The following is a 19197-nucleotide window of genomic DNA, read 5'->3' on the forward strand; positions in this document are numbered from 1 at the left end:
CGCAAAACACAGTTTGAAAATGACTTTTTTCTAAGACACAAAAGCGACAGCAATTCCTTGCACTGAATGATTCTACTAACCCAAACAAGCCATGAATACCAAGATTATCCCCGGTGACTTGCACAATGCTGCCATGTACAGGACTTTTTAAAGTGGGAACTTTAATCCCATCAGTTTCAAGCACTTTTAGGTCACTGACGATGGGCTGAAGTATGGTGTCAAACCCGTATGTTTTAATGTCCTGGGCATGAAAAAGTGCACACAAATGTATATTCACCAAAGAAGAATTTACCTTTGGGGGAAAATTTCTCAGTGTAAAATATATAGCCCCCAATTTATGTATACCTTTTTTAGATCCCAATGGGTTAGCGGTCTCAAAGTCATTATAAAATAATTGAATTTGCAATGCACAACTTTCATTTGAAAAAAGAGGATGTCTCTTCATATACAACCCATCTTTTACATCAAAATATACATTATCCTTGGGAGTATGGCTAGATGTCAACATATCCCTGAGGTTTGGATTTTCCAGAATAGACTGCAATGTTTGCAGAATTGGAACATAGGCAAATTTGTCTGTTACAACGACTTGATCATATGTTCCAGTAGATTGGTTTCTTCTATTTTCAAATCTGACACCAAGTACTTTTTCAACAGGTTGAACAGTTTTCCATTTTTTCTCAAAAAATACGTTTTGTTTTGATTCTGTATTCAGTGAGGTAAAAGGATTTTCAAGTTTTTCAAACAGTTGTTCTACTTTTTCTTTAGAACCAGTATCCTGAGAAGCTAAGCATTTCAAAGCTGCATCTTTGGCTTGACTCTGCACTTCGAGTACTACCTCTTCCATATTTGACACTAAAGTATTTAAAGTAGACTGGCCTACACCAGAAACCTGAAGATGTGCAATAGCAGAGGCACACATATCATGAATACTCACGTTGGATACTGGCACGACTTGAGAGCCACTAGCTGATACTTCAAAATGTTGTGAGGGAGCATTAATTGCAACATCATCACTGTAAACAATATCATCCATTTCAACTTCTCGCTCAATTTCCTTAGCATGTTTTGAGTTTAAGTGTTTTCTGAAACCAGAAAAGGTTCCAAAAACATGACAACATCTTACTTGAGCGCATTTTAAGCGCAGTGACTTTCCTGAACATAAACCATGAATCAATCTTATATGCCTGATCAGCATGATGACACTCACAAAATGTGTCCGGCAAACAAAACAAATCATCCCCATTCTGAGTTAATTTATACACAAACTACTGTAGCAGTCTAGCGCGAATCTCTGCGACACGAGGGCTCTCCCGGACTTTGCCTACGTCTATGTTGAACACAGTGGTCTGTACAAAGGTGTACATGTTTTGGAGCATCTGATTGTACATGATACCAAACACAAAGTGTGTCTTAAAGAGTTTGTCGAAAGCTCCAAGAGACTGGTTGACCTGCATGGTATGGCCTGCTTGTCAATCACGATGAAGAACTCATGGATGGTGGCCCTATTCATCCCAATGGCAAGAAGATAGGGCTGAGTGGAGCTGGTGATGGCATCAACGTGTTCCTGGACGCTCGTTCCACTCTGATAAAAGATGGGAGTAAAGTTAAACATAGATCAGAATAAAATGCTTTAATCTGGTTCAAAACCGTAATTATTATTAAAGGTATACAATTACGTTTTAAATACATCTCATATATTTTGAGAGTTTGAAATGTTAAGTTTTAAGTGGCATAATAGATGATTTATAGGTTGTTTATCTATGTCCATCAATTTAACATCACAGATGTTGGAAAAACACAAGGGCTGCACAGCTCGGATGACTAGTCCGACAGAAGCTTTTGATTGAGACATTTTAAGTATAATTATACCAAATGTGCCATATTTTTTTTTTCAAGGCCTTGAAAACTTCATTAATTGTCATTACTTAAAAAAATGACAATTTCAAAAAAAATAAAACAAAAACATCCCTTGACATTCCGATAACCAACAATACACACCTTCATGAACACAACCAGATGTTTTTCAGCCTGGGTTGCTGACACCTTGCCAGGTCTTTTTCGGCCTTGGGCTGATGGAGGAATCAGGTGGAGGAGGAGGATAATTGAGGAAAGAGCAGCCACATCTTCTCCAAACTGCAAGATGAAGTCTTGCTCAACCTGCATTAGATAAATGACATAGCAAGAGTTAAGAAACATAAAAGTGACAGTTCAGGTTATTTGTAGTGTTGTATGCTTAAACACTCATTTACCAGGCCTTTGACGTCTCGGAACCGTGGAAATTCAGTCAGGACGCCTGAGGATTTCTCTTCATCGAGGACGATCTGACGACGATATTCAAATGTAATCTTCATCTTTTGCTTGATAGTGGCCTCATCAGAAGAATACTTCATGAATGACATGGCCTCCTTGGATTGCTCTTCAGTCAGGGTCATCTCAGGACTTCTTAATGCATCTCTCTTAGCTTTCGGCCCTCCACAGGTCTGACGAGGAGAAGTTCTGGTCGCTGATGTAGCATTGCTCCTCTGGATTGTTTTGAGCCTCCATGCTAAATAACCAGTGCCACTTTCTCCATCATAGAAATGTTCCTTTAAATTAAGACAAACAATACTTACTAAGTAGAAAACTGTACTTGTGTACACCCACCACAGTCAATATCTAATTGCTTATTGCATTGTAGTTTCTGTATATTTGTTTGAATGCATAAAAATACTTGCATATCCATTTTTGGAATATGGATCCATCAGGTACGGGAACATGGAAACTATGCCTTTGGCATACATCTCTCTGACATGCCGTGGCGGTGCCATCCTGCAACGGGTAAAATAACAATAACAAAAAAGTCTACTAAGATGGAATGTTTAAAGTTTACGAACTAAGTCTATAAATAAAAACAAAACTAACTGATGAAAGCAGAGAGGTGTGATTGAACAGCCAAATCAGATTTTACTAACAAGAGTCCAGTAAAGTTTCTCTTACCCATGAGTTTCAGTCATGTCGGCAGCAAGGATGTTCACCATCTGTCGCCGTGAAGAGTCAGTTAGACCTTTTGTCCTGTTGTATTCTTTCACAATGCGGTCTCCACCTGGTTTCTTAGCCAGGGCTGATTCAACTAACTGTGAAACACAGAAAATACAATAAAAAGTGAGCAATCCCCAAAGGAATCTGCCACATCAAACATTATACACATCAACATACGTGTTTGGCATCTCGGTCTTGTTTCTGCCTTTTTGCAGATGGACTTGAATCCTCCTCCAGGATGATGGTGTCATCAGAAGTGCAAGATAAAAGTTCTAGGATGACTGAATCTTCAGGGTTGTAGTTAGAAAGTTCCAGTGCTGCATCAGGCAGTGAACTGCCTGTTGCTCCCTCCAATGCTACACATGAGGTATGAGAGAAAAAAAAATCCCATTTGTCAGTTTCCCACAACCTACATTTTTAACCGAGTCTAGCTCAAAGAAGAGTCAGAAAGAAAAAAAGTCATGACAGAAACTTACTGTGTTTGAATCTGATTGTAAATACACCAGCATTTGGCTGCTGTGCAACGTCTTCAAAGACGTCTGCGTCCACCTCCGTTCCCGTCTCGTCATACACTGTGACGCCTTCAGTGGGTGGTGGGATGGAGAACTTCATGAAAGCTTAGGGAAAAATACACAAACAGAGGCTTTAAACCCTAAAAACCCTTAGTGACGTGGTCACTGTGTAGGGCACCTAATGTCATCGTCATTATTATTGACATACAATTGTACACTCAATACAAACTCAACAAAGCTGACCACCATTGGTTGCTGTGACCCTATAAAGAAAATACACAAGAGCTAGCTTGCCAGAGAGCAAGACAAATATTTTCAACCATTAGAATATTGATAGCATGAAATGACAATGTCCACTTTGCTTTTGTTTTTACAATATAGTATGACTAATACTTACCAGCATCCAAGAATTCTTCCAAGTTTGGCTCAGTTATCCTGACATATTTTTGTTCCATATTTATTTTAGTTTTTATCAACATGATGGCACCTGTAAAATCAGAGATGAGACAATTTTATCATCTACAGCACAGCACTTTGACAGTAGCATATAGAAGCTGGGGATATGTTATTGATTAACTTAAAGCCCTTTAACATCAAGCAGTTATTCCTCAGAATAATTGCATGCAAATTCATTTTTGCATGAAATCAATTCAGAATCCATCAGATTTAATGGATTCTACATATGCACACCGTTGTGGAACATTCATGAAGGTGAAAAAATATCTGGATGCAACTTGATCAGTAGAAACGGCTAAAAGCCCTTAAAAAAAATGCAAAAAATATAAATACATTTTTTCCTGGTCAAATAACCACGCTTGGCGGGAAACGTCTAAAAGCATCGGACTAAGCCAATAATTTGACTTTCTTGAGTGTCATGTAAACGCACTGAATGTGCCTACAGCAGGGGTGCCCAACCTTTTTTGACTCAAGATCTACTTTTCAAGTAGCCAACCTCCCGAAATCGACCAGTCTAGTGTCAACATTGCAAACCCACACGCATCGTTCCCAGCCTGCAGTAACTAACCTCACAACACTTTTTCCCGTGTACAGTTTTAAAATGCCGCTCCAGATTCCCTTTCTTTGCCAACGCCACCGTTGCATTGCAGATCAAACTAACATGCTTTGAATGAGAATAAACAAAAAAATAATCTTCCTCCCACTCAGGGTGAAAATGGTAGGTCTTAGCTTGTTTCCCCTCAGCCATGTCAACGTTTAGGAGTGCGTACGGTAAATAGTACTGTTGACGGCTTTCAACTACCGCGCGTATGTCCCGCGCAAATACCTTCCTTTTTTTTTATTGCTCTGTTGACAGCGCATGCGCTACCGCGCGTATATGTCCCGCGCAAATACTTTATTTTTTTTTATGAATTAATTTTATTATTATTCTTTTATTTATTTTTTCTTCAACCCTCGCGGTCGACTTGGGATCTGTCGGCGGTCTACTGGTAGACCGCGATCGACTGGTTGGGCACTCCTGGCCTACAGTAAGCTTGTTCAGCCAACTCCCCGCACCAGTATTTCCTATGTAATGAACTCAGACTAAAAACTTTGAGTAAAAAGAATAAAACACTAACAGTTTTTCAAATTGACCAACATTGCCGAGAGTTGGACGACAGGCCATTAACATTAACAATTAATAATTAACGGACTATTGTCCAACTCTGTCGGCAATGTTGAAGCTAACTTAAATGTGCATGTTCATGCTAGCTTTGACCTTGGCCGTTAGCCCTTTGTAATTCGGTATTTGAAAAGATACAAACAGCTCAAGTCTGTTAAGCAGCTATAACACATTATTGTTAAATGTTGCTGTGACTGCAATGCCAAAACAATTGGTTTAATAACTAATAAAGTGAGTAACTTACCGAGACTGATGACGACCATGGGAACACGACAATGTGAGCAAAGTGGACGTGTTCCTGAGTTAGGAAGATGCAATGGGGGCGGGGCTTTCCAGAGCTTCAGAGTTATTTCTCAGGAACACCTGCCTTTAGTCACTAGTACTCTTGCTTTTGTTGAAATAACTCTGAAAGAGTCCATGTGCCTTAACACTGTAAATTTTACACTGTACATTTAACTCTGAAATTGTACACTTACACTGGGTGATATCTTACTCTAGGTGTGTTGAAGTTACTCTCAATGTTGTTGTAATAACTCTGAAAGAGTCCATATATTTTGACAATGCCTTTTTAACACTAGGGAATTTGCTGTGTATCTAAAGGTGCTGCCTTCTGTGGAGGGAGCAGCCTTCAATAAGGTCTTGCTCCCCTTGTGGCTATGTGAGGGTAATGCAGCTTCTTAAAATACTTAACAAACCCTCCTTGGTCACCTCAGATGACCATACAATAATATTTTAAATCATAAACACCATTTACAACACCGAAATCATAGTCAAAGTAGAATAAATCATCAACACCACCAACCGAGTGGGAACAACTCCATATTAGAGTAAAAACCACCACGGGTTACCATAACACTCTAACGGCATTCGCCCTGATGGGTCTCATAGGTAATACAAGTCATATTAACAATACAACAATGAACATATATCCTGGTTATCATACAATCATATGGTCAAACAGCACACAAACAAAAGTATCCATAGAAATCCTAAGCTTATACTTTTTGGTTATGTGCAACAAGGTCATACAATTTTCAACATGTGCAAAAGTAAAGTACAAAATTAGTAGTCATAATAAAAATTTAAAATAAAAATCAAGATTAGATAGGCTAGCATGGATTTGGGTGGCTCAGGTGATCTTCGTGTATTGGTGCGCTGTTGCATGTGGGTGGTTTTGGACGTTGTTATTATCGCAGCTATTTCTGTTTGTTTTTTCTGTTTCTTCTGTCGCCGTCGGGGCCTGTTATTCATGAACCCAAGACTCGTCCCTCCTTGTCAAGGGCTCAGCTCACAGAGAGGTTACTTTCACATCATGGGAGCCTCCTTCAGGTGTTCAATTGTCGTCGTGTCAGCAACAGGAAATCTGTAAACAACCGTCTCAAAGAAGATCAACAGTACCATTATCAATGCAGCAATACAGAAATAACGGGTTGCACTCGCAACCAAACAATACTATATAATAACAAACACAACCCGTCTTGGTGGTTCAATAATTAGTTATTCAAGTAAATCCAGGATATTGATTATTTTAGACACAGGTGCTTCTACTTGAATAGTATAGGTGTTGACTATTCTACATATTACAGCTGGATAGGGTCGGGCCCCTCAGGTGATGTATCGTTCACTTTCATCAGATCATATCTGATCCCCATGTAAGCCTGAATGGCACTTGGCGCTTCTGTAGCGCTCACTGCTGTGGTGATCAGCAGATGCAGTAGCCCTCGTGCGCAGGGAATACAACGGCAGCCGGTGACAATTAACACGGTCTCTGCCATTATTCCCGCGACGGGCACTTACTGGATCATGCCTTTCCACCTCCCAAACACATTCTCCATCCATCCTGTGAAAGGGTCATTAATGCCGGAGTTCTCTGCCAATTCGAACCTGAGGGATTGTAATCATGCCAGGGCCCTGGTCACCAACCCATCCGGGGCTGTGTTATTGGGGATAAAAGTACAACATGTTCATGTTGTGCCTATCATTGCATACACCCCTCCTTGCTCTGTCAATAACATATCCATGCCTTATATATTCCTTTAACTTTTTTCGTGGAGAACTTTACGAACTGTTGCTGATTATGATATGTTATTTATACAAACAATATTTTTCTAATGGTGGACAACCAAAACAGAACTGATTGAAATCCTGCTGTTATTTGATCTCCTCATGTGACTGTTAGTCATTGCTCGGCGGTGGTAGTTTGTAGGCTCCGGGTGTGTCTGCATCTGGTTCTGGAACTTTTGTTTCTATTGTAGAAATACAAACTCATGTACAGCAGTTAGTTGTTCAAAAACATATTTCCTTTAATTCTAATTTTAATTGTTTTACAGTATCTACTTTGATTTAATTTCACACTACATCCCTCCTTGCGCATTGCTTCAGCTATGCGCATTGAATGACAACCAAACCTAACAACGCCGTAGTGCAACCAAGTTGAAGTTCCTTTCCTTAATAATCTGTATATAAACCAATCTTTTGTGAAGAGAAATTAAAACCAGTATACAAAACCAAAGGTCGATATTGGTGGGTCTATGCAGCCGTCTTGAGACCACACTGTTCTCAAATGCACTAAACCTTAAACGATACATGAGTCAGTATACCTATGTGTCGCAACTTATCAGAATTAAAAAAAATATCATACTATGAAACGCTGACGTTGTATCAAAGCGTTACAGCAGCAGCAGTGGCATTTGAAAGGTGAGCCCACTACTTCTGAATCTAAATTGAGAACCCTAGCATATAGGTTTCCTTCCCAGCAGATGTATCGCTAATCCATTTCTTATCTATAACCAAAAAGATGTAAAAGGGAAATAACAATGTTAAAATGTGCATGTTCAATATCACTTCTGTGTTAACCGTATCTCATAATAACAGTTACCTTCATCATACTACCCGATTGTCCTACACTAACTATGTATATTGGATGACCTAATCTTCACTCCTATGTACATCGCATACCACATCAAACGTGCATACGCCTTATTCTCTGCACAACATCCTATTGCGCCACCTTTTGCATACCACATCAAACGTGCATATGTCTTAGCAAAGTGAAGTAAAGTAAAACCCAGTTTTATCTTTACTTATTTTATAGCTATACATGTCCCGGACACATCCATTACTATTTCCAAAACAGTTTTTTTAGCTACGCAGGTCCCAGACCTAACTATACCATTACATGAACAGTATTTATTATTATAATTATCTAGTTTTTTGTTGGTCAACATCAAATCGATACATTAATTCAACCTTCTGACTTACTGACTTACTTGATTTCTCTCCGTGTGAGCCCGTGATTGAAAACTCTCCCGGAGCCTCCCCATGAGCCCCACCGTCACCACACCCCGTGTGAGCCCGCGATTGTCAACTCTCCCGGAGCCTCCCATTGAGCACCACCGTCAGCACTCCAGAACACTGCAGGAACGAGTCGGTTGACGCGTGGTGAATTTTGAGCTAGGTCAATCAAAACCGTCTAAACTAGGTAGTCATAGAGTCATCCAAACTCACAACAATTCTGCACATCTGGGTATTAATTATATGGTGATATTTTATAAACAAAACAAAAACTGAACCTAAAAGAAAAATTCAGAAGTTATCGGTTGAAACAAATGTTATTGTAATTGAACTACAGCAGTTGAGCTAACTCCCGCCTTGTGCACCGGTTAAAACCATGTGCATCATTTATTAATTAAACATATTATTTTAGCAGTTGAACCCTGTGTCTATTTGAACCATCCTGGTTCTCTAATATCCATGTGCATGACGCAACCAGTGTCTATTGCACTCCTGTTTTGATACACAAAACGCATGAAAACAGACAGAAGGGCCCAGCAACCTTGAAAAACATTAATGTCTGTGAGTGTTAGGCATTCGTTACTGCATATACTGCTATTTCCTGAAGAGAGAGAGAGAGTATTAAGAGAGAGAATATTAAGATTGGCGTAGTTTGTAGTAATGTAAACAATTAAAATGATGAATTCCGGGCATCCATCACTGCTTGGGTTGAAAAGGCCTGAAGAGAAAGAACCAATTTAGTACAAATGTTAACATTTACAGATCGTTTAAACTATTAATGTTGGTGAATCAAAAAACATTGATTACAACCTACACAAATATTTGCGTGTTTTGGCGATATCAACTAGGGACTGGCTCCCTGTATTTCAGCACCCAGTCACAGAGACCCCCAAATATACAAACACATATACTAAATTTACATTCTGCTTCCAACACATGACTAGGTGTTAGGGGTGGGAGGGGGCAAGGGGGAGAAAGAACAATAAGATAAGACTTCAATTTAACTGACAATAGGAAGGGGTTTAGCCTCCTTCTTTAAGCAATATGAATAAGGAAGGGTAGGGGAAGAGAGTGTTTGAAGGTAGATTCACGAAGGGGGTGCGGAGGGGGGGGAGTGGGGTGTTGGACGGGATCTTAAGAGGGAGATGAAAAGGTTTCAAGGGGAGGGAGGCGTTAGAGGGGTGGGGTGGGGGGGGTACTCGTGTGTAGGGGGCCTGGAGGGGGGGGGCGGTGGGGACTTTACGAGCGTAGGGGGTCAGGGGGTCTTTTACCTTAATAATTCATCGTCTTTAATAACAAAATACCAACAGACTTGAATGTAAAATGTAAGCATGGGTGGTATTAGTTAGGCGGATTGGCAGATAAGATGGTATTCACTCCGAACGTCCTCAATGGAGCTACTGCTTAGGAACACAGATCGTGCCGGCCTCAGGAAAGGTCAGAAGAATCTGAGAAGTTAAAGATAACTCTCGTTAATATACTATTTTGGCCTGATCTATACAGAGACCGATAGTGGAGGACTTCACCTCTCAACCAGTACCAAGAACGATTTAACGACGAGTACTCAAAACAACTCAAGTGTAAAGAAAGGGGGAGGGAGGGCCTTCAGAGTTCCTTGCAACCGTTGATCTACACGTGTTGTTATGCTAGGCCTCTGGAGCAGCACGATCGGACGGTGGCTAAAACAAACTTACACCTAAATGTTCTTATAACCAATCCTATTTCAGATTTAATCTTTAAGACAATGAGTTCTACTTACCTCAGACGTGTGTGGCCTGTTGAAGTTGTTTTAGCGTCGCGCCCGCCAGGATTCTCGGGACTTTCTTCCAAACGTCGTGGTCACCAAATTATTGCAGCATTTTTCGAAGAAAATAGTCCAATCCCGGGTTGCTTTTAACTCACTTCATTTGTTATAAAGTAGGCATGATTCGGTATGGTAAACTATGAAGCTTAAGGGAGGGAATTGTATCTAACGCGTGGAGAGGACAATACCGTGATCTACTTCAAGCCTCCGGGCTTAGGCCCGATGGCTCTCTGCCGTCTACCTATTGAACTCTGGCCTGTTCACTTGATGTCCTCCGATAGAGGACGTCAAGTGGGCGTGGCCTATGCAGTGGGCGTGGCCGGGGTGACGTAATGGCTTCGGCTTCTTCACCTATCTAAAGGTGCTGCCTTCTGTGGAGGGAGCAGCCTTCAATAAGGTCTTGCTCCCCTTGTGGCTATGTGAGGGTAATGCTTCTTAAAATACTTAACAATACTAATGCTACTAGACCTCAGTGCTGCATTCGACACTGTAGACCATACAATACTTTTGGACAGTTTAGAAAACTGGGTGGGGCTTTCAGGCAAAGTCTTAAATTGGTTCAGGTCCTACCTACAAAATAGGAAGCACTTTGTTTCCATTGTCTGTCTTAACACAGACTCTGGCCAAACCTCAATACTAATGCTACTAGACCTCAGTGCTGCATTCGACACTGTAGACCATACAATACTTTTGGACAGTTTAGAAAACTGGGTGGGGCTTTCAGGCAAAGTCTTAAATTGGTTCAGGTCCTACCTACAAAATAGGAAGCACTTTGTTTTCATTGGCGACTTTGTATCAGAATCAACCAACATGACATATGGAGTCCCACACGGTTCGATCTCAGGCCCCTCTTTATTCAAAATCGACATGGTCCCACTAGGGTAAATCATGCAAAATAACAATGTTGACCATCATTGCTATGCTGATGACAGGCAAATCTATGTATCACTATCACCAAATGACATCACCAAATCAGCCCATAGATCTGCGGTGCCAGTGCATTGAGCAAGTGAAAGACTGGATGTGCCGAAATTTCTTTCAACTAAATGAGGACAAAACCGAGATAATTGTATTTGGTGCTGTTACGTATTTTAAGAACCTAAGCAACCCACACATAGACTAGTGGTGGATTCAATGATTTGTTTCCGTGACCCAGTTTGCGTGATTCAGTTCGCCACGAGGAGTCGTCGCGAATCGTTTGTTCGTTCAGTCGAGTTTCCGGTAGCACTAACTCCACTGAGTCTGACTGACTCAGCTGAGAACCGTGCAATGGGGTCCATTCCATGATGCGATTTACCGCTACCGAAAACCAGGCTGAACGAACATACGATTCATGAACGACTCCTCCACGTTCAGTCGAGTTTCCGGTGAATCGATTCACCGGAAACTCGACTGAACGCGGAGGAGTCGTTCGCGATTCAGCCTAGTTTCCGGTAACGGTGAATCGCATCATGGAATGCACGCCATTGCACGGTTCTCAGTTGAGTCAGTCAGATTCAGTGGAGTTAGTGCTACCGGAAACTCGTTCGTTCGTTCAGTCGAGTTTCCGGTGAATCGAATGGTGAACGAGATGACCGAACGAACGAGAGAGACGAACCGGTTCAGTTCGTCCGTCCTAAAGACTCGGTCATTCGAACCGGTTCGCGAACGAACGAGCCAACACTAACATAGACCCTATGAAGCAGGACCAAGCATATAAGCCGTAAATACTATACATAGCCACCAGGGGAGCGGGACCTTACTGAAGGCTGCAATAATTAGTTTAGCCACAGAAGGCAGCACCACAGACAAGGGAGGAAGCCGAGGGTAATACGTCACACCGGCTCCTCCCCCCCTCTTCCGGGTCTTGCGGACCAGACGATAACACTGCGAACATGGGCTGTATCCCAATGTCAAGGAAGCATGCTCAACGGCCGCCCTTTTAAGGACGCTACGTCATAGAACGCCGACAAGCACTGTTCCAATGTTGAGGACACTCGAAAGCCGCGCCATTTTTGCGTCCTTTGTTTTTGAGAATTCCGAGATTTTTCAAGGATGCATCGCTGCATCCTAGACGAGCCAATACTACCCACAATCCTCTGCGTTCACTGGGCGGGTTCTTGAAAATGACAGAGCAGTACACGTTCAAACGAAGTGAAGTTATATTAGTTTTCAGAAATATTTTGTGCCGTATTGCTTTTTATAGATTCATCATGTTAATGCAAATAATCAAGCCTAAAGACCTGTGCCACTTTTCAAACGTTTTTGCAACTTAATGATACGTTGCTATATTTTGCATGGACGTAGCTGTTGTTAAACACCACTGTCACCAATGTCAATTTACTCGCTCACAAGATTACATTATTTATGTATACCTATTTATGTTTGTGTTGAATCGTTTTTTTTAGGGTCAGCCCAGCAAACGGTGGCTTTTGTGCACCTTAGGGTGGCGCACAAACATTTGTTTACCGGTGGAAGGGATAGTGCCACTATCCAATGTTGTAAAATTAATGCACAACCGATCATTTGCAATGTTTGTAATTTTTAATGAACGTATATAATTGTATTTTATATGATATACTTATGTGTTCAAAGCACTGGTAGATTGTAGGCATATATGAATGAATGAATCAGATCAGTTAAATAATATATCCAAATAAATACACGTTTATCATCTCTTTCTTTGTCTTTTTCGCCCTGCATAATAGTAATCAACCGTACTGTAAATGTGATGCATGAATTAAGTTCTCAGACAATTTCACTTAGTTTTATAAAAATGTAATGGATTTTCCTTTTAATAAAGACAATTCGATCAACCACAACAAAGCTTTTGTGACTTCCCCAAAGAGGCTCCATGCGAAGGAGACATGACTGCATTCATAACAGACAAAAGTCAAATAAATATCGATCAGCTTGATTGCTGCCATGTTTTATTCATAAGCGCACATGTATTTACAAGCGGACACGCAGCATTAAAAAGCGGAAGTGCTTCCACACTACCAAGTCGTTCCCAAAGTCCGACTTTACAAACGCTAGGAAGCACTCGAGCTAGCACTCTAGTCTCATCTCCATAGGACGCGACTAGCAAGGACGCGTCCTAGCAAGGCTGCAGCCTTCACTTTGGGAAACAGCCATGGGGAGAGGTCTCCAGAATCTTCTTTGCAGCTATTAGACATACAAGGGTTAATGTTTTTGATCAGCTAGGAGACGCTCGACACGTGTTAAGATACGCTTCAACCTCCTTTTGCTTCATAGTCAGTTTACCATACCGAATTACTTTATCAATTCAAGTAACTGTTAAAAGCTATCCTTTGGATTTTATCACTTTCCTTGAAGAACTCTGCAATAGTGCTAAAACGGAAAGGCTTAAAGTAAGTAAGTAAGTATTTTTATTGTCTCTCTCACGAGAGAAATTTGCTTTGGGCAAACAGAGCGTCGGCGACACATGCTGTACATGAAGGTCTTACATAGACATGCATAAAACATGGCCTCACCCAAACACATGGCCTAACCCCCCCCCTGAAACTAGACCCCGAAGCCATTTTTTTTGAGCAGCCAAAACCAAAATGGCTGCTGCAGCCACCAAATTTTTAATGGCTACAAATGGCTGAAATTTTTCGTGTGTATGTCTCTATGTGATAGGGCTTTGACTTTTGCCCAAAAATCATATTCGATGTTTGTTTGTTTATTAATATTCGAATATTTATTAATAATATTTTGACCATTAAATGCCTTCAGTAAGACCTGGATTGGGTTTTGCAAGGTTTGTTTACCGGTCTTACGTGATCCAACGGTTTATTAGGTTTCTAATAAATCGCTGTCTAATCAATACTTCATGTACATTCTGAGTTAAAGCCCTACTATGTGATGGAATTATTACTTGATGCAAATAATTCTAGCTGGCTCAGCCAAAGTTTATCAGATGGCGGCTTATTTTGGCTTATACAATTATTGGCTGGTGGCGGCTGAAATTCGAAATGGCGCAAATGGCGGCGCAAATGGCGGCGCCTGGCGGCGGCTTCAGGGTCTACTTGAAACCCCTTTCTAAAAAATATAGTATTGCATTATTGCCCCCCCAGTTATTGCACTTGTTCCATCACGGAAAGCTCCCTCCATTAAGTAGCTTAATTGATAGCGGTACTAGGGAGAACTTTAATCTATTTAGCCTACAAAATGGGAGCCAGTATCGTTTGCCCAGAGGCAACAGCTCATACTCCATGTTTAGGACATGGGTTGGGTCTGTGGCTATCTTAGCACCTTGCTTCCTAACGGTGTCCTCAAAAATCTCCTTTAAGGAGGATGGGGGCTGGGTCCCCATTATTTTCCCTGCCCTCTTAACAAGGTTCTGGAGTTGTACTTTGGCTCTTACGGTAAGGTTACCGAACCATGTTGTGATGCCATAGTGTATTATGGACTCAATGGTTGCTCTATAAAACAACATCATAATGTACTTATCCACACCATGGAGCCTTAGTCTACGCAAAAAATATAGCCGCTGACAGATCTTTGAACAAATATACTCCACATGAAAGCTCCACTGTAACTTGCAATCCAAAGTAATACCCAAGTATTTCAATTGAGTGACTTGCTTGACTACCTGTCCTTTAATGGACACAGGCTTATCACCCACACTCCTGGGATCAAAGACCATCTCTTTTGTCTTTGGCGCATTTAAGATAGGTTGTGACCGTCACAGCATGATACTATGCGCTGCACCTCTGTATGAAACACAGTTGTGTCTGAATGAGTATACAGAAGGCTCAATAGAGCTGTATCATCAGAAAACGTAATTACGTAATGTTCACTGTGCTTACTTTTACAGCTGTTAGTATATTATGTAAAAGGATTTGGAGAACTTGCGCATCCCTGTGGAGCTCCCATGTAGATATCCTTTACGCTAGAGAGAGTTGAATTGACCCTCACCTGTTGCTGCCTTCCAGTGAGGAAAGTAAAGTACCACATAATAACAAATGGGTTCACCTCCATTCGTTTTAGCTTTTTTAAGAGTATCTGGGGGAGAATCGTATTGAAAGCTGAACTAAAATCCATGAACAATAGTCTGGCATAGGCCTTGGGGTTTTCAGTATGTTTTAGAACAAGATGAGTTGCTGTGTTTAGACCATCATCAGTTCCCCTGCCGCTCTGATGGCAAATTGGTAAGGATCTAGGAGATGTTTTACCTCATGCTTTAAAATGCCCACCATTATATGCTCAAAAACCTTCATTATTATCGAAGTCAGGGCCACAGGTCTAAAATCATTGTTATTCTTTGGGCAAGGTTTCTTAGGGACTGGAATAATAATAGGTTTCTTCCAGCTTTTTGGTGTCAATGGAAAGTTAAAAGAGAGGGCTCCAAGCTGGAGTTAACTCCTGGGAAAAAGATTTAAGGCGGAAGGCAGAGATGTCATCCAGCCCACTAGCCTTTTTTATGTGTAGCCCCCTGAAAACCCTGGCAACCTCCTCTGGGTTTATTACAATTCTACTTAGTTCATCACATGTTACTGAGCTCAACACACTGTTACACTCCTCCAAAACCCCATTAGCATCACAATAAAATCGGAGATAAAAATCATTCAGCTCATTTGCTGTCTCCATTAGTGGTGGATTTAATGATTCGTTTCCGTTACCCAGTTCACGGGAGTCGTTGGCAAATCGTTCATTCGTTTGTTCGTTCAGTTGAGTTTCCGGTAGCACTAACTCCACTGAGTCTGACTGACTCAGATGAGAACCGTGCAATGGCGTGCATTCCATGATGCAATTTACCGCTACCGGAAACCAGGCTGAACGAACAAACGATTCGCGAACGACTCCTCCCAGCTCAGTCGAGTTTCCGGTGAATCGATTCACCGGGAACTCGACTGAACTGGGAGGAGTTGTTCGCGAATCAGCCTAGTTTCTGGTAGCGGTGAATCACATCATGGAATGCACGCCATTGCACGGTTCTCAGCTGAGTCAGTCAGACTCAGTGGATTAAGTGCTACCGGAAACTCGTTCGTTCGTTCAGTCGAGTTTCCGGTGAATCGAATGGTGAACGAGACGAATGAGAGAAACGAACCGGTTCGGTTCGTTCGTCCTAAAGGCTCGTTCATTCGAACCGGTTCGCGAACGAACGAGCCAACACTAGTCTCCATCTCATTTGAAACATGCAGTGCTTCCCCATTCTTAAAGTTCAAAATGTCTTTCACTGAATCCCAGAGCTGTTTACAGTTCTTGTTGGAGAAGGCCTCCCTAACGCACAGACTGTGCTGCTCCCGTGCATTCCTCAGCATCACCCGTAGCTCCTTTTGCGCAGATTTAGGTTCAATAACATTGTTACTCCTGAATGCCTGCTGCTTCCGTAGTAAACACTGTTTAATTTCAGGCGTGATGTAATCCTTGTTATTCGGGTATGATTTAATCGTTCCTTTTGTAGTCACGGTTTCAACACAGAAATCAATATAACCGGTGATGGCCTCAGCTATATTGTCTATGTCAGGGGTATTTAACTAAAATTCTAATAGTTCCAGTTAGAGAAAATGTCGTCAAGCAAAGGTACATCATAATGTCTAATTTGCGGTATGATTCAGTGTGATATATAATCAAGTAGCCTAGTAGTTGTATCAGCGTCTGCATGTAATCAACAACTGACTGTCAGATCAATATAGGAAGTACAATTCAAAAACATTTAGGCAATATTTATTGTCACTTTTATAAAATTATACAGATAATACTGAATATATGTATTATTTAAGGAGGTTCAACTGACTCAAATGAAACTAATCTAAAGGGCTGCATTCAAAATGGTGAAAATAAATATAATACTAATCTTAAAATAAAGATAAAATATATAAAGTACAGCAGCAGCTTGAGTTTCCCCTTTTTCTTTGTGAATATTTTAACAGTCTCAACCAATTTCAAAAACATATCTCAACACATCTTAACAATTGAACAGTTTTAGCTTCTCTTTCTTTCCCTCTTTTATCCATCTCCCCCACTTTCTGTTGTTCAGTGAGAGAACTGAGCTCTAGCTTGTCCTGCCAGGAGTTTAAATCTAGGCTGGAATGATGTCAGGGCCATTCTTATGCACATGTGCAGGTGCTCATTGGTGAGCCTGGATCGATATTTACTTTTAATTATGTTCATTGCAGAGAAAGCTGCCTCGCAGCTGTATGTGGAGCCAAACATGGTCAATGTGTACAGGGCTACTTTCCTCAGACCTGGGAAAGCTGTCTCAGAGACCATTTGGAGCCAGAAAGTGGCAGGGTCAATTATTCCAAACTGCTCTTTCAGCGCCACATCTGCTTGGAGATCAATCAGTTGCATCTGGAGAGGGCCAGCATTTTCCCATTTGAAGTGCTGTGTGACTTCCTTTGAGAACCCACTGACATCTGTGATCAGAAATGGGTTCTGAATGAACAAGGTGAGCTGCTGTCCAAAGCGGAAGCTGTCAAAACGATTGGAGAAGTTAAAAATCAGCTTATCGACAAAGTCAACAAAAGAAGAAACATCTCTCTGTCCCTGAACCTGTTCCTGCACTGCTGGGAAGTGTGCGCAGTCTCCCTGCAGGTCTTCCTTGAACACCTCAAGTTTCCTCTGAAAGGAGCGGACAGCTGTCATCAGTTCACAAATTGTATTGTCCTTGCCCTGTAGCTTCAAATTAAGTTCATTAAGGTGTGAAGTGATATCACCCAAAAAGGCCACATTATCCATCCTTTTCTCATCTTTTAAAAATAGAGAAAACTCTGTTGCCTGCTGACTTCTTAGCTCTTCCAAGAAAGCTGCTACTTCCATTCTGATGGACCAAAAGCGCTCTAACACCCTGCCTTTGCTAAGCCATCTCACGTTGTTGTGCAGCAACAGATCATCAGCGTTTGCATCAACTTCCCTGAGGAATTCCCTGAGCATGCGATGCTGATTGTGTTCATCACTTCAGCACATCTGACAGGGTGGAGCACAGGACAGATTGATGAATTATGCAATGGTAAGAGATGAGCTCAGGATTGTCCTCTTTCATTCTTGCCACAGCTCCTTTCTCTCTCCCTATCATGGCAGGGGCTCCATCTGTGGTTATTGAAACCACTTGTTTTGGCTCTATTCCTCGCTTTGTTAACATCTCCTTAATGGCCAGGTAGATGTCCTCTCCTCTTGTACTGGTCTTAAGGGGTGTTACACCTAACACATCCTCAGAGAACTCTTTCTTTTCTTGGTTGAAGAACCTTACATAAATTACCAGCTGAGCATTGTCAGACACATCAGTGGACTCATCTACAGCTAAGGCTACACATGGTACCTTATGAATGGCTTCATCCAGCTGCGCTAGCACATCCTGGGTTAACATTTCGCTTTTCTTTGTGGCTGATGATGCTGACATCAGTATTTGCTTTATTTTTTCACAAAGCTCTTCTTTCTGTTTCCCCTCAAGTAATGTTTCAGCTACTGCACTCATGCACTCCTTGACAACCCCTCCATCAGTAAATGGCTTTTTGTGCTGACCCAAAATCCAAGTGACTCTGAGGGAACATTCATTAGCACGTTGTTGGGCAGTGAATGAATTGGTCAGGATCCGTGTGGATTGCTCATATTGGGCTCCGAGACTGCTTATCTTTTGTGACCGCAGTTCAGACTTCAGTGGATACGTCTTGTGAAAAACTTTGTGCTTTGTCTCATAGTGGCGTTTCACGTTGCCACTTTTTATGAGTACCACTGTCTCTGAGCACATGAGACAGACTGGTGTTGCGTTTCCAGTGGGAAGAATGAACATGAATGAGTCTGTCCATTCTGGGTTGAAAGCAGCCATTCCCTGCTCTGGATCCGCGCCAGCTGGTCGATACCCCCGTAGAGTGCGGAGCCACCGCCGTCGTGGTGTTGTAATCCATTGGTGGCCGCGAACACCAACAGCAGTATAAACAGTGCCGCGATCTTCCTTTCCCCCATGATTGATTACTACCATCCACCACTTAAATCCACACACGAGTAACACTGGAAGTAAC

The 19197-nt window shown here is 41.6% G+C and overlaps 1 protein-coding gene across 1 annotated transcript; it reads right to left on the reverse strand.

The window, feature by feature from the left end:
- Positions 1 to 879: 879 nt before the first annotated feature.
- LOC130405728 (uncharacterized) lies at positions 880 to 8453 on the reverse strand. The gene is made up of 10 exons (XM_056610894.1): positions 5396 to 8453; positions 3931 to 4020; positions 3498 to 3638; positions 3199 to 3377; positions 2980 to 3116; positions 2718 to 2811; positions 2253 to 2588; positions 2002 to 2160; positions 1452 to 1585; positions 880 to 892 (listed from the first exon to the last, which is right to left on the reverse strand). Exons 1-10 carry the CDS (start codon positions 5412 to 5414, stop codon positions 880 to 882), a joined length of 1302 nt encoding a protein of 433 aa, XP_056466869.1. The 5' UTR covers positions 5415 to 8453.
- Positions 8454 to 19197: the final 10744 nt, after the last annotated feature.

Source organism: Gadus chalcogrammus, chromosome 16, assembly GCF_026213295.1.
Source record: "Gadus chalcogrammus isolate NIFS_2021 chromosome 16, NIFS_Gcha_1.0, whole genome shotgun sequence".
NCBI classification, from domain to species: Eukaryota; Metazoa; Chordata; class Actinopteri; order Gadiformes; family Gadidae; genus Gadus; species Gadus chalcogrammus.